This window comes from Ciconia boyciana, chromosome 7 (assembly GCF_034638445.1).
Source record: "Ciconia boyciana chromosome 7, ASM3463844v1, whole genome shotgun sequence".
Classification (NCBI taxonomy): Eukaryota; Metazoa; Chordata; class Aves; order Ciconiiformes; family Ciconiidae; genus Ciconia; species Ciconia boyciana.
In genome coordinates, this window is record NC_132940.1 from 7,290,891 (window position 1) to 7,304,982 (window position 14,092).

Here is a 14,092-nt window from a genome sequence, read left to right on the forward strand (position 1 = left end):
GCTCCCGGCTCTGCCCCTCAGCGGCAGCGGAGCGATGGAGGGAGGGGGGGAAAGACGCCCGCCTCGCGCCCGCTCGGCCAACGGCGTCACCTGCCCGGGCGCGCGGCAGCCCCCCGCCTGACAGAGCGGGGCTCGCGGCGCCGCCATAACGGCCCCTTCCCCCGGGGCGGTGGCGGCGCTTCACCTCAGCTCCCCTCCGCCGGGCTCTGCCAGCCTGAGGCGAGGGGCAGCCTGTCCACCCCCGCCGGAGCGACGGCGACCCCCACCCATCCCCTCAGTGGCTCCTCGACCCCGCGGCCCTCACTCACCATCGCGGCGCTGGGTGCCGGAGGCGAGCGCCCAGCGAGCCGGGTCCCGGAGCTCGGCTCCTTTTTTTTTTCCCCCTCCCCCCCCGTTTTTTACCCCTCGACCTGGAAGTGAATCTGCCTCAGCCGGCCGCGAAGCGGTGCCGAGCCCGCCTCCCTTAAAGGGGCCGCGCCAGGCACACGCTGCCTGCTTTACCGGTGAGTGGGAACCTTAAAATCCAGGTTTAAGGATGAAGAGCGTAAAGTGCCAGGAGAGGGGTCTATTACTCAACAAAGAGCATTGGCCTCGCGTGTTATGCTGTGTGTGCGACCTTCCCTGACGCCTAGTTGCTTTCATTTCAGAGCGAGGGTGAGGCAACACCGAAGCGCCGGTGAGTCTGTCCGAGCAGAGGCTGCTGAGGACTGAAGGAGTTCTATAGCACTTCCTTGTCTTTAGGTAACCTCTCACAAGCAGGAATTCAACATCAGCTTTATGCGTGTTGCTCACACGTTAACCTCTGTAATTTAAATCCGTTTCCTGCCCAAACTAGTTTCTTCTGGAAATACGAATAATGATCTCCAGTACAATAGGTTTTGCCACCTGCTTCGAACTTGGGGAGGAGCTTTGCTATAAGCTTTTATACAAAATAATTTCAGGTTTTGGATACAGTAGTAGTGATGAAAACCTGTCTCCCAACAAATACATGCATTGTTGTAAAGAGAATACAGTTATTTTTTGTTTTGGGATACAAAGTAAAGAGTGATTCAATTACCCTGTCCAAGTAAAATGAAATTATAAAGAGTTTACTGTTAAGCCTTTTCAGGAATTGCTGATTTTACATACAGCAGCTTTAAAGAATATTTGTTTGCAAACCAGCAAAACACATAAAGAAGCATTAAGGAACAATTGCTAAAATCATTTCCATTTCTGCCATTAGAAGATGAAAAAATATTCTACAAACATTATCAAACACAATTTTGTCTGTTTAAGGACATGTAATGGCAAAGGTCAGTTATAGTCCCAGTTCTTTAGGATGTTGATGTAGAGACAGTAAATTACGTGCTCAGGATCTGACAAGAACAGAATCAAAAGTCCTCATGTTCTGAATTTAACCACTTAAAAATCTAATCTGCTTAGAAGAAATAATTTATATAAATACGGAAGCAGAAATTAGCTTAGATAAATAAAGGGAGGGGCTAGTACTGTTATTCTTAGTCTATTACATGTTTCTTCCACCTCCTAATGTCTTTTGGAGCTTCCAGGCTGTTCTTTCCATACCTATTAACAAATTCACTCATTCACTCCAACCTGAGTATCACCAGATGTCTTGTCTTTACCTTCTTTTATTAAGAAGCAGCATTCTTTTATTAAGAAGGTCTTTACCTTTTTCTCATTTCCTCTGGATTTATGATAGGAACTATGTTCCTTTCTCCTGTCTGGGCTCAGACAGTGAAAACTTTCAAGTGACAGACTGATCCCCTGCTCTCCGTGCCCATTCTTGGCCTGCCCCACTGTACTCAAGAGCTGCAGCAGCAGCAAGGGAAGCCTCGCTGCGCCACTTTGCTCCTAGTATGGAGAGGCCGTGCAGTTGAGTTGGCACTGACTCAACATCGGCATCAGAAACTGCAAAGACAAAATCCCAGCAAGAACAGACTCTTCAGGGATATAAACCAACAAACTCAAAGAGTTTCTGCTGAGCCTGTGCAAACTGAAATTTTTAAAAGGCAGATTTTCAGAGAAACAGTACTGCCGGTAAAAAGCAGTTCATCTTCCAAAGGCCTTCTCCGGAACAGAGGACTTGATGCAAAAATTCTCAGATAGCAGTCGGCACAGCCCAAACTACGTACATCTTTCTTGCCTTCTCACAGACATGTCAGTGGTTTTGGTGGATACATTTTGAAAACAAGATTTTAGCTTCACATGGACAACGTGTGTTAACTCCAACCCAAATACTGAAAAGACTGAAAAGTTTTAAGAAAATACTTTAACAGAAGCTGTAACTGGCATTTCAACAGCACCTCCGGCAGGCGGTGCCACCAGTCCGGCCGGCAACCGTTCTCGCAGTTAGCTCCAGCCGTTAATAGACAGTCAGGTTTCTTCCTGTGGGAGCCTATGCACAGGATTTAACTGAGTTTTGTTTATCCCAAAAGCTTCACAAGCCGGCATTATGTTACTGGGACAAAATCATCGGGGACAAAGCATTCTCCAATATTCTGTGAAATTCATTTTAACTCAAATATTCTTTGAAATTCATTTTAACTCGAAGCATTTTGTCATGTAAATTTCTAACGTGCTCAGAAAACTCAGTTTGTGCTCAAAACCACTGGAATTGGATAGTCTGGCATATTTTGTGTAAGTACCCTAATATCACGTCTGGCTTAAATTGATCCATAACCAGAGAACTAGGGTTTGTTGTGTGGTGTTAATTGCTTAACAGTCTCCTGGTGTTTTCAACAACCCTGGCACTGCCTGCTCAGAGAGCCTCAGATGCAGGCTTCTGTCTCTTCCAAAAGCATCTGTAAGATCTTTTGTTGTACCACAAAAAGGAACGGTTGCTGATAATGGTCGCTAGCAGCAACTCCCCTGGTCTAAAATATCGTTGAAAATTATTTAGCTGTTAATCCGAGATGAAAACATGCAGGCAACAAGTTGGGGAATTGGTAAAGCAGCCCTGGCTTCTAGGCCGTGCATACTGTATTAATGTATACGGTAATGTCTCAACGTATGGATTTGATTGTCCTGAATAAGACCTCAGAAATATGTATTGTGGTGCAAAACTGTGAAAGTAAAGTACTAAAAATTGCTTAAAACTTCTGAATTGTCCGTCTCTGGTGATCCTGTGAGGGAGCGATGAGGCAGTGCAGGCGCACACGGGAGCTTTCACCGCCGGGCGGTCTCAGAGCCGTGCCGGGGGCGGCGCCGGTCGGCACCTCGCGGCTCGCGGGGCCGGCGGGGGCGGAGGAGGAGGCGGGAATCTGTGGCCCCGTGGCAGCAGGCTCGGCCCCGGCGGGCGGCGCCGCATCGATCGCTCGGCGCTCGCGGAAGGCGCTGCATCCAGCGCTCGGCGCTGGCAGGCGGCCCTGCGCGGCGGCCCTGTCAGCTCCGGCATGGCGGGGCTCATCAACTTCGAGGACGAGGAGGAGGTGAGGGGTTACCTGGAGAATCTGCACGTCGAGTACAGCTACCAGTGCTTCAAGGAGAAGGACCCGGACGGTAAGCGGCCTCACCGTGACCCCCTGCCCGCCGCCCGGGGTCCGGCGGGAGCCTCAGCCCCCTCACCGGTGCTTTGCAGGCTGCCAGCGCCTCGCCGACTACCTGGACGCCGTGAAGAAAGACTTCGTGGCTGCGGCGCGGGTGCTGCGCGACAACTGCGAGGCGCACGGGCACAGCGAGAGCTGCTACAAGCTGGGGGCCTACCAGGCCATCGGCAAAGGTCAGCCGGGGGTGGGCAGGGTGGGCAGTCCTGGCGCTCGCGTCGCTGCCTCCGCTTCCCCTCGGGCGCTCCCTTTCCCGCCCTCATGCCTTCCGTTGTCTCTAAACCCCTCCTGCCCGCTGCCCCTGCCTGAGCCGCCGGTGGCTTGGCGCTGTGGTGGGGGCGTCGCGGGTTCTTCACCCGCAGCACAGAGGACGCCGGCCTGTGGTGGCCTTGCCAGCAGCGGGAACTCCTCTGTGTACGGGCAATGGGGCAAGGAGGGCGGCGGATGCCTGTGAGGAAACACAGCCCTTGCTTTTGCAAAGGTGCTGAACACCTGCATTTCCTCCTGACCTTGAAGGAGGAACTACCTGTCCTGCCCCTTTTATGGTCACATAATAAAAGCTGGGGAAGGGTGGAAAACCTTAAATTGCTTCCTTCTGAAGAATCAACTTTAGGTTAACCATGTGTATTATTTTTTATAATTATGTCTGTATAAGTGGTAAGTATATCCAGTGCTGAATGTTGCTATGTGTCCTGTTCTTAAAATTTGGATTTCTTCTCATCTTGCTGTTCTTTTTTAGAGAAAGTAAGGAAGAAATAAATTTACAGACTGTAACACTGCTTATGGACACATAAGTAGGCCCCAAGTCTGCCCAACATGTATCTGCTGGTACAGTAATTGGAAGCAGTTAAACTAGTGAGTCTTCTTCTGAATGACATAATACTTCCTTCCAAAATACTAGGAAGGAAGATGATATTTTTACTGTAGTTAAAAACTAGTAACAATCTCAGTGTGCCTATAGGTATACTGGCAAAATAATACTTTGCCTAGTGTAAGCTATTAAGAAGTCCATAGATGTAGTAGTGGAAAGAGTGTTTTGTCTTTTGGGGCTTTTTTTTATCTACATAAGGTGGTGTCATTACTGGGGAGTGGAGGAGGGCTTCCTAACTTGAAGACATTAGCAAAACCTTTGTAACTGAGACAATGATAGTGTGTCTCAGGTCCTGAATTTTGTCTGTAGCATCTGAAGTGAGGGATGCTTTATTTCCAAAAGAGCACTGGGAAGCATGCTGCAAAGCAGAGAGCTCCCATCTGTTTTAGCATGTCCTTCCAGTAATCTTTTGGTTTCTTGGCTGACAGGTGGACTCGACCCAGATTTGAAAGCTGCCTACAACTCTTTTATGAAGTCGTGTGAGAAAGGTGGGAAGAAGTCAGTAAATGCATGTCATAACGCTGGGCTGTTGGCCCATGATGGGAGAGTAAACGATGATAAACCAGATCCCGTTGTCGCTAGAGACTATTACACAAAAGCCTGTGATGGCAATTTTGCTCCTAGCTGCTTCAACCTCAGTGTAATATACCTCCAAGGAGCACCTGGGGTCCCTAAGGACATGAACCATGCTTTGAAGTACTCGCTGAAAGGGTGTGAGCTGGGACACATATGGGCTTGTGCCAATGCCAGTCGAATGTACAAACTGGGAGATGGCATTGAGAAGAATGATGCTAAGGCAGAGGATTTGAAAAACAGGGCAAAACAGTTGCATAAAGAACAGAAAGAAGCCTCAAGTTCTTTAACATTTGGGGAGTAAAACTGTCAGTTGCAGTTATTAAGACTGCAGTTTTAAATGGCAAGTGAACTTGTTATTAAATTGTGAGCATACAGTTTTCATTCATAATAAAGAAATATCCTGTAAGTATTTGCATATGCAAATAAACTTCTATTTTTGTGGATGCAACAAACATGACCAACTCTGCTGTGCCTTTCTACATTTTTAAATATGCAAGTTCTTAAGTGTGTTGCTTAGATCCCTATTCTTTAAGGAAGGCAAAAACTTCTGGCCTTTTGGAAGTTTGTCCCCACGGTTACAAGTATGAAAGGCTCTGATGTCTAGCGCTTCAGTATTGAGGCTTGTGCTTGGACCAATTCTAACACACACACAAAAAAATCACAGTTGCAAGGTAATCCCATCTTGGACATTCAAAACTGTGCCATCTCTCTTACAAGCAGTTGTGGAACTTTGGTAGTGTGCACACTTGGGTGGTCTGCTCTAAGGCTGCTTTGTACCAGGATGGCTTGAGAAACTTGAGTAGGTTTATTTGGTGAAGGTAGTGTTATCCTAAGGTTGTATTTAGACTTGCTGATTTAGTTACATTGTCATCATGCCATCAAAACAGCACTTGTAACTAGGAGAAAAAAAGAGATGACAACTTGTTACAGGGACGAATAATAATTTGATATCTTGCTGACTTTTAAATTATACATTTAATGTCATAATTTCACCTGAAGTTTTGATTTCTCAATTCAGTCTGTAGGTTTTACAGGCTGTTAGTATAATTATTTCATTTGTGCAAATGTTTATTATTTGATTGTAAATCAATGTTATGGAATTATTGGATATACTTTGATTTGTAAATAATTAAGCATTTACTTGGAGTCAAGCCAAAAATTTCTTGTCCAAGAACATCTTCAGTAAAAAACTGGGTTCAGGAAAAAGGGCCAGGTGGGAAAGCTGTGAAGAAACTGAGGGGCGGATCACTTCAGCATACAAGTAAAAGCTGTTCTGTAGTAGTGTGCAGTCTTGGGAAGGAGTTGTACTAAGCTGCTGTCTTCTTAAATGGAGGTCTAGCCTACAAAATTGAAACTAATTTCTGTTGAGTGACAACCTCTGAATGCTGGTGCTTTGCCATTCACAATGTGAGCTGCATCGTGTGTGCGCTCGTTGATTTGAAATGCCCGTCTGTGCAGGCCCCTGCTCGGTGTGTGTGCCTGGCTCTGTCACAGACCTTGCTTTACTGGGATCACTGATTTGCAGAGGGAGTGCCCGTGCAAATCCCATTGTTACTGGTTTCCTTCCTGCTTAACTTCATGCTTTGGTGTTATACTTAATCCGATGACTGCTTTTTGGTCCCATCTGTGATTTTGATATATTAATTGACGTTTCTAAACATTGTGATATGAATCTTCTACAATACTCTTTTTTTTTTTTTTCTTATGGTAAATTGCAGCTCACAGTCGCTTTGTATTATCTTTTAAATGAAAAAATAGTATCTCTCAATCTGAAAAGAAACAAATGCCTTGCTAACTGAGAATGAAAAATGACATTGAGAGTTCATCTACAACAGAGTTGGTGTGCACACATCCTGATGTGGGATGTGGCACTCCAGTGCAAGTGCTGGATGCTGCACTCAGTTGCTGGGTTTGTGCTATATACGTTCAGAACGCATGAAGAGGTTCTGTTAGAGCTGCTAACAACATGGGCTCTCCAGTCCAAAATGAACATTACACTTGAAGGACCAGAGGATAGTTCTGGATACTGGTTTGTGCTACAACCATACTGCTGAAAGGATGTCACCTTGCTTGGCAAGTTAGCAAAGTACATGCATTTGTGTGCTTCTCGGCATGCCCAGCACTTCAACTTGCACACAGCCATAGCAACAGCTGAAATTAAAGAATGATTTCTAAGTAATTTTTACTATTTTTTAGGAGGAATAGTGAAGTAAGTATGTTGGTATGTTTCCTGCTACCTACTGCTTAAAAAACTCAGAACATGCCAGATTTCCACAAACAGCAGCTGGCTCTTTCTTCCTCCTCTAGGCTGTGGCTTAAAAGTCAAGTTGTTTAAGTCCTCCCTTGGTTCTTTCAAAGCTGTTCTTAAACATCTCCGTCACTGAAGCTTCACTATACTGAGAAAGCTTCAAAGTGTGTTAATTGATTTATGCAACTCTACAATCACTCTTAAAAGCAGCATCAACAAAGCTCACTACAAGTGTCTTGGAAGGAATTATTTTTTTTTTAAACTAAGATGTTTTAATATTTCTAGATACAAAATTTAAATTTTACATTTATAGTGGATTTTGTAAGGGTAATAAATCACTAAAAGATGCAAACTGAGAGGAAAACCGGAAGATTAATCAAGTGTACAAATAAACGTTGATACTGTGTGATTTTTTTGTTTTGTTTTGCATGTGACTACCTTGAGAGATACAAGTGGAAGAAGGTCCTTGCATATATTCTACTTCAAATGTACTGAACAATATCAGCAGTCAGTTTCAAGATCGCTCTACATAGTTTTTATTGTGGAGTTATATTGCCCCCAGATTTCCATAGCACATGAAGTAAGAATATAGGAATATTCTGTGGAATATAGGAATATAGCCTGTATTTTGAATATAAAAATCCATGGTGAACACTGGAAATAAGCTTCAGTGCATTACAGCATCAAACAGAACAAAGAGCAATCATACGCAGTGAGTGAGTTCTGAAAAATTAGTCCATAACATCCTTTTTTTTTTTTTTCCTCCAATGCAAATGTTTATAACCAGGAACTGTCATTCTATACTGGGCTCAGGCTGAATACCTTGCTGCTGTGTAAAGATTTCTGCTCTTCAGAGACTGTTGTGAATCCCACATACTTTCTGAGCTAACATCCTGCTGGAACAAGCACAGATTTTGAGCTGCTTTCACATGGTGCTTAAGTGTCACCACTTCCACTTTAAAACCATGCTTATTTTGCTCTCTTTGGCCACAGAAATACTATCTTCTGCTTGTACTGTCGACTTTGTTAACTGTGAGAAGTTTGTCCAGGCTGCATGTTGATCCTGGACAGTGCCTCTTGCTGTCTGTGACCTTATTTCCAGGTCCAGGGGGGCATGCTGCTTTAGGTCCTGAGAGTGTAAAGCTTTTCACTGGTCAGTTTAGACCTAGAAACATTTAAGTCACATTCAGATGATGCCAAGCCCAAAACAGTAATGAGCCTGTATGGCAATATGTACATAGAGACATTGCTGCCTATAGATCTTGCAAATGAAATAGGCAGGAGAGACAGAGGCAGGAGAGACAGGAGCTTAATGAGCTCTGCTGTGCGGATGAGCTACAGGGGCTTAAGAGAGCTGCCCCAGATTGTCGTGGAAATAAGTAAAAGAGCTAGGAATTGGCCTAGATCTACTGAATTACAGATAAGTATCCAAGGCAGGAGATTCCCTTTCAGACAAGGCATGCGCACAGGTTTTAAATACCTTTAGGCTGAATGTTGTTTTTAGCATCTTGCCGACTGGTTTGTCACTGTGTATCCAAGTGCCATGTGTGCCTGGCTGCTTTGGGATTGCTCTCCAACGCATGGTGATCACCCCTTATTCGATCACACACAAATTTTTTTACTTTCCTGCCAGCTTCTGAAACACTATGTTCTATTTTTTGTAATACAGATTTAGGGAACAAGGTGCTAACTGATCAGATTTTGGACTCAAATCCATAGCTTATATATATGCAAACTGTAACTAAACATACATATTCTGAAACAGCAGTCTAAGTAAGTAGGGCAGTACATGTAAATGCATTTGTGCACTGACATGATCCTTTATAATTTTGGTGTGTATAAATACATGCAAAGTTTGTGATGTGTGTGTGTATGTTTTGCTGTGAATTTACTGCCGATTGAGAATATGAATGCTCTGGCTACAGTCTGAATAAAGATACAAACTTACTATGGAAGTAAATTAAGTGGGAGAAAAAACAACACTAATTTGGCTATTGCCACAATTGAAAGCAGAATTGTTAGAATCTCATTGCATGCTGTCTCAGGCAGAGCATGTATGAACTAAAGCAGTTCTTCCAACTTAACTGCACTTTTAACAGACTTCTTGGAAAGGATATGCTTACTGCTGGAATAAAAACCCCAGCAGCATAGTTTAGTGATGAGATGGGTACTGCCACTGTAAGGACAGATGGTAGTATATGAAAACCATTCTTGCACACCGTGGGTGTAAGGCTTATGGCTCTTGTTTTCAGCAGCCTGGAAAAAAAATAGCAGTGGTAACAAAAGTGAGATTAATTTTGCTGTTAACACAGTCAGTTATATTTTATGGCAGTTCAAGAAGGTAAAGCTCTTTTAGAGGAACACACTTTGCCTGATTCTTTGCTAGGTACTATTCTGGGCATTTGCTTCACTTGGGAAAGGTAAGCAAATGTTACCTCTGCGGAGTGTAACAGTCTAGTAATGAAACAGTTGGGAAGCCATGTGTACACAGTAAGCAATTACAGGTGGCTCAAGGCATTGGAGAATTGGGTGACATTTTAAGCCCTGATCTTTTTTTTGGGCTTGTAATGCTCACTGCCTCCGAGTGGCTTGTTCAGATCCTCAGTCCACATTAACTTGCTACACTAGAGCAGGCTTTCTTCCACGAGGACTAATGATTGTCAGTGATCCCCCCGGGGAACTTCCAGTCAACACAGCAAACCGGCAGCTGGGAACATCCTGAATAAAAGTGACAGACATTGCAGATAATTAAAGCCACATGTAAAGTGCATGTTGTGGGGAGTGTTTTTTCATAGCACTTGAGAACTCAGAGGCTTTCAGAGTTTAAATATTATAAAATGAACTATTTTCATAAAAGCTGTCAAGTGTGTTAGTACAGATAAGTTTATGAAGTATCATCCAATTTTGTACCACTGGTTGAAAAGGCAAACCCAAATTAAGGAAGGCTCTTTTGTTACACTAAAACACCATCACAACCAGTTTAAAGTGTTTTCAGGCTGTCTCTGAACAGTTTGCTACCTGTTCCAGACACACCTATATCTTTTTTATATAGATATCGATGATGCTGTAACAGATGCATTAGATGGGTAAGGCCCTCTCCTATTTTACTGTTTTCCCTCCAAAGTGACAAAGCATTAAAAAAAAAATCAACCAGTCTCATTTCAGTATTATAAATTATATGTGGTTAATGCAGCCTATAGCAGAGAGTATAGACTCTACTAATAGTCTGTTCTTAACCTAGAGATTATGTTCAGGAAATGTAATCAAAATTTGTTAAGAGGTGAAAATTGTACTGCAAATCTTGGCTTATAACCATCTTGCTCTGATACTATGAGGGTATTACCAAAAGGCTGATATGTTCCTGCTCTTTCGTTTTTCCTGATGTTACAAAGGCTGAATTTTATGTCTGCCTGGGAAGAAAATTGTTCCTCCAAAGCCTCTGAGGTCATAAAGAAAGAGTGATAGATAGGTGATCATAATAGCATACTTGGAAATATGGAAGACCTGTTGATCTCTTCAGGATCAGTGGATTGTCTAAGAAATAAAGGAGTTTATCTCAGCTTCACAGCTCCTAAACCACTGTCTGCTTTCTCTTTCATTTGTTTGTAAGCATACAGCCGACCTCCTTTAATAAAGCAGCAATATACTTCAGGAAGAATGGTGACCAACTCTAATTAATTAAATAGACTTATGAATACATGGCTTTAAATGATGAAAGCATTCGCTGCAGGATGCTTCCTGCAGCTGTGAAAAGATAGCCAGTGGAGTGCTGGTTTCGTACTGAGATGTAAAAAACACTGGTGCCACATCGTGTTGTGTCATTAAGTGTCATTTGGATTAATTCTGGACAAAAGATGCTGTCCGGAAAAGAAGCCGCATGACATTGTAGAAACAGAAAAACAGACTTGTTCTGGTGGTTCTGTTTCTGTGTTATATTGTAATAAAAGCAGTTTTGCAGCTTGCTTACCTTTTATTCCGCTGTCAGTAACAACTCCTCTCTGCAATGTGTGTGAAGGTAGTTCTTGTAGCTGTACACACCCACCCAGACGGATGGTCTGGGAGACTTTGTATGTGTAATTGCCACACCAAGAAAGCAAAATAATAGTGTTCCTTGTTACAGTACAAACTTTTTGTTCAGTGTGGAAAGAAATACACTCTGTCAGCAATTTTTCACTTCATCATGCGAGAGAGAGGAACTCTCCCAGGTAGCTCTTCTCCTCCTTTGGTAGATGGAGAAGGAAAAATTCCTCCTTCCCTTGCGCTTCCCAGCATCTCATCCACTGGACCTCAGAATGATACAGTTCTGCTCAGGGTTGGGCTTTTCTGGGGGTGAAGCAAGAAGGCAGAGGGAGGAAACGGAGTCATGGCACAGCAAGAAACAGATTAGAAAATAAGCAATATATCCAGTTGTATTATTATTGCAATAATTTGTGCTGGGGTAACACCCATGGGTTCAATTCAGGTCCTGATCTTAGGCCATTTGTGTGCACCCCTAATGACACCCCTGATCCAGAGACCCACAACCTAACATTCAGGATTGTACCAAGTCCCTAGTCCATATTTCAGTATCAAACACTAGTATCCTGCTCTGATTTTCTAGACACTATCAACAATATGGCCCAGAATCCACACAAAACAGATTTCTCCAGGACTCTTAAGACTTTAAGGATCAATTCTGTGCTAAATTTTCAGTGTCTAATTTTGTATGCCATATCTGTAGCCTCCCAGTGCTTTCATTTTTCAGTATTCACACTTGAAGCAAACACAATAACCACTAATTACACTAATTTCAGACTACATCACATATTTCTAATTTGTTGTTATTGCCTTCTACTCTAACACTAGTTACAATTACCAATGGTATATTCGTTCCAAATATGACGTTTTATACTTACATACACACTTTGTTTTACAGTCTTGTTTTGTTTGTAATATGGTAATATGGTTTTGTAATACAGTCTTTTTTGTAATTCTTTTTTCCCCTAGATCAGCTAGTAAGAAATTTGTGTGGTATGGAATTATAAAATTAAGGCCACTTTGCAGTGGTGATTTCAGATGGGGATTTGTGAACAGCATAATTGTAATGCATACATATGCTCCAATTCATGAGTATGGTGGGAGTTCTCTATAAGATCTCATTCTGTCTATGCAAAACTGAAATATGGTGCTTTAAACATACCCTGGAGAGTTTTTCTTAGCAACTGAGAGGCTTCTGGTAAAACAGAAGAAAGAAAGAAGATGAAAACCCCGCACATTGATACAGCAGTTGTCACCTGCAGCATTCTAGTGCACTTCACCCCATGAGTCACAAGAAACACAGAGTTGCTTTTCAGCTCACAGAGCCATTACATAGGGAGTTGGGGTAAGAAAGCCATCAAAGAAAAATGTTAATTGTTTGGCCATGATTTAATTTCATAACTTAAAGATGAGGCTAACCTGAATTTATGTTAGAAGTTCCTTATTCTGACAGTCCTCGTTTGACACTTAATGGCCTGGTCTGAGCATTTCATTGTGTCACAAAAAAGACTGAAAAGAAGTGAGCTGATTTCCTTCCAGCGCTCCTGCGACTGGAAGCACGCCATGTTCCTATAGGGCTTCCTGCCCAGGAAACTCATGGCTTTGCAACAACCTTGTCTGCAAACTCCTGCAAAGGAAACCTGTATTATCTCTATAGTACAGGAAAGGAGGACAACGCACTGAACAGCTATTGACTTATTTCAGGTCACACAATGTCAGTAGGGGCCCAAACTGATTATTCTCCAAACAATATTTAGCATGGCAAGGACTTGTCAATTCTTTACAAGCCAAGAAACACTAAGATGGGAAACTGGCCTTTGAATGTGTCCTGGTTTCAGCTGGGATAGAGTTAATTCTCTTCCTAGTCACTGGTATAGTGCTGTGTTTTGGATTTAGGATAAGAATAATGTTGATAACACACGGATGGTTTAGTTGTTGCTAGGCAGTGCTTACACTAGTCAAGGACTTTTCAGCTTCCCACGCTCTGCCAGGTGCACAAGAAGCTGGGAGGGGACACAGCCAGGACAGCTGACCCAAACTGGCCAAAGGGCTATTCCATACCATATGGCGTCATGCTCAGTACATAAACTGGGGGGAGTTGGCCAGGGGGCAGCAGTCGCTGCTCGGGGACTGGCTGGGCATTGGTCAGTGGGTGGTGAGCGGTTGCATCACTTGGTTTTTTTCTTGGGTTTTGTTCCTTTCTCTCTCTTGTTGTTTTCCTTTTCATTACATTATTATTATTGTTGTTGTTGTTGTTATTATTATTATTATTATTACAATATTTTAATTATTAAACTGTTCTTATCTCAGCCCACAAGTTTTCTTACTTGTACTCCCAATTCTCTGCCTCATCCCACTGGAGGGGAGGAGGGGAGGGTGAGCGAGCAGCTGTGTGGGGCTTAGCTGCTGACTGAGGCTAAACCACGAAGGAATGTTATTCTGATAATATTTGTGGAGTATTATTCTGGAAAGATGCAATAGCCACCTCAGCACAAGTGTTATTAATAACTGCTGAAGAGACAATAAGAAGCTGTGGCACTGTCAACACTGCAAGCAGTCTTGCTGTGCTACCTTCAGGGAAGTTATTTTGTGTGCCTTCTTAAGTGGAACGTTTTCTCTATGGCATTGTTTTGCTTATTTGTTCTGCAGTTGGTACAAAGGAAATAAATATATAGTATCTTACTTGTCAGGTAGGCTGAGATAGAGTGACATTAGCCATCACAGGGACCCAAACCTGCCTCAGACTGGCAGCTCACACACCATGGTATTTATGATGAACAGACACTGGCCCTCAGAGAGATTATATGTAATTTGAGGTAAAAAGCTTTAGATCTTTTT

The 14,092-nt window shown here is 43.1% G+C and overlaps 2 protein-coding genes across 5 annotated transcripts in view; one reads left to right on the forward strand and one right to left on the reverse strand.

Annotated features, from left to right (window-relative positions):
• Positions 1–373, reverse strand: part of LOC140654844 (protein zyg-11 homolog B) — a 22,624-nt gene extending 22,251 nt beyond the window's left edge. The window contains exon 1 of the mRNA XM_072868632.1: positions 309–373. Within this exon, the coding sequence (XP_072724733.1) occupies positions 309–311 (3 nt within the window). The 5' untranslated portion in view covers positions 312–373. The remainder of the gene's footprint in view (positions 1–308) is intronic.
• Positions 1–5,935, forward strand: part of COA7 (cytochrome c oxidase assembly factor 7) — a 6,363-nt gene extending 428 nt beyond the window's left edge. For 2 of the 4 annotated variants that reach the window (XM_072868639.1, XM_072868641.1), the window contains exons 2-5: positions 648–741; positions 1,700–3,498; positions 3,578–3,718; positions 4,842–5,935. In XM_072868639.1, the coding sequence (XP_072724740.1) occupies positions 3,393–3,498; positions 3,578–3,718; positions 4,842–5,290 (696 nt within the window). In that variant the 5' untranslated portion in view covers positions 648–741; positions 1,700–3,392 and the 3' untranslated portion in view covers positions 5,291–5,935. Of the gene's footprint in view, positions 1–407; positions 504–647; positions 742–1,699; positions 3,499–3,577; positions 3,719–4,841 lie in introns of those variants that run through there. The other 2 variants (XM_072868640.1, XM_072868642.1) reach the window with 2 other exon arrangements.
• The last annotated feature ends 8,157 nt before the right edge of the window (positions 5,936–14,092 follow it).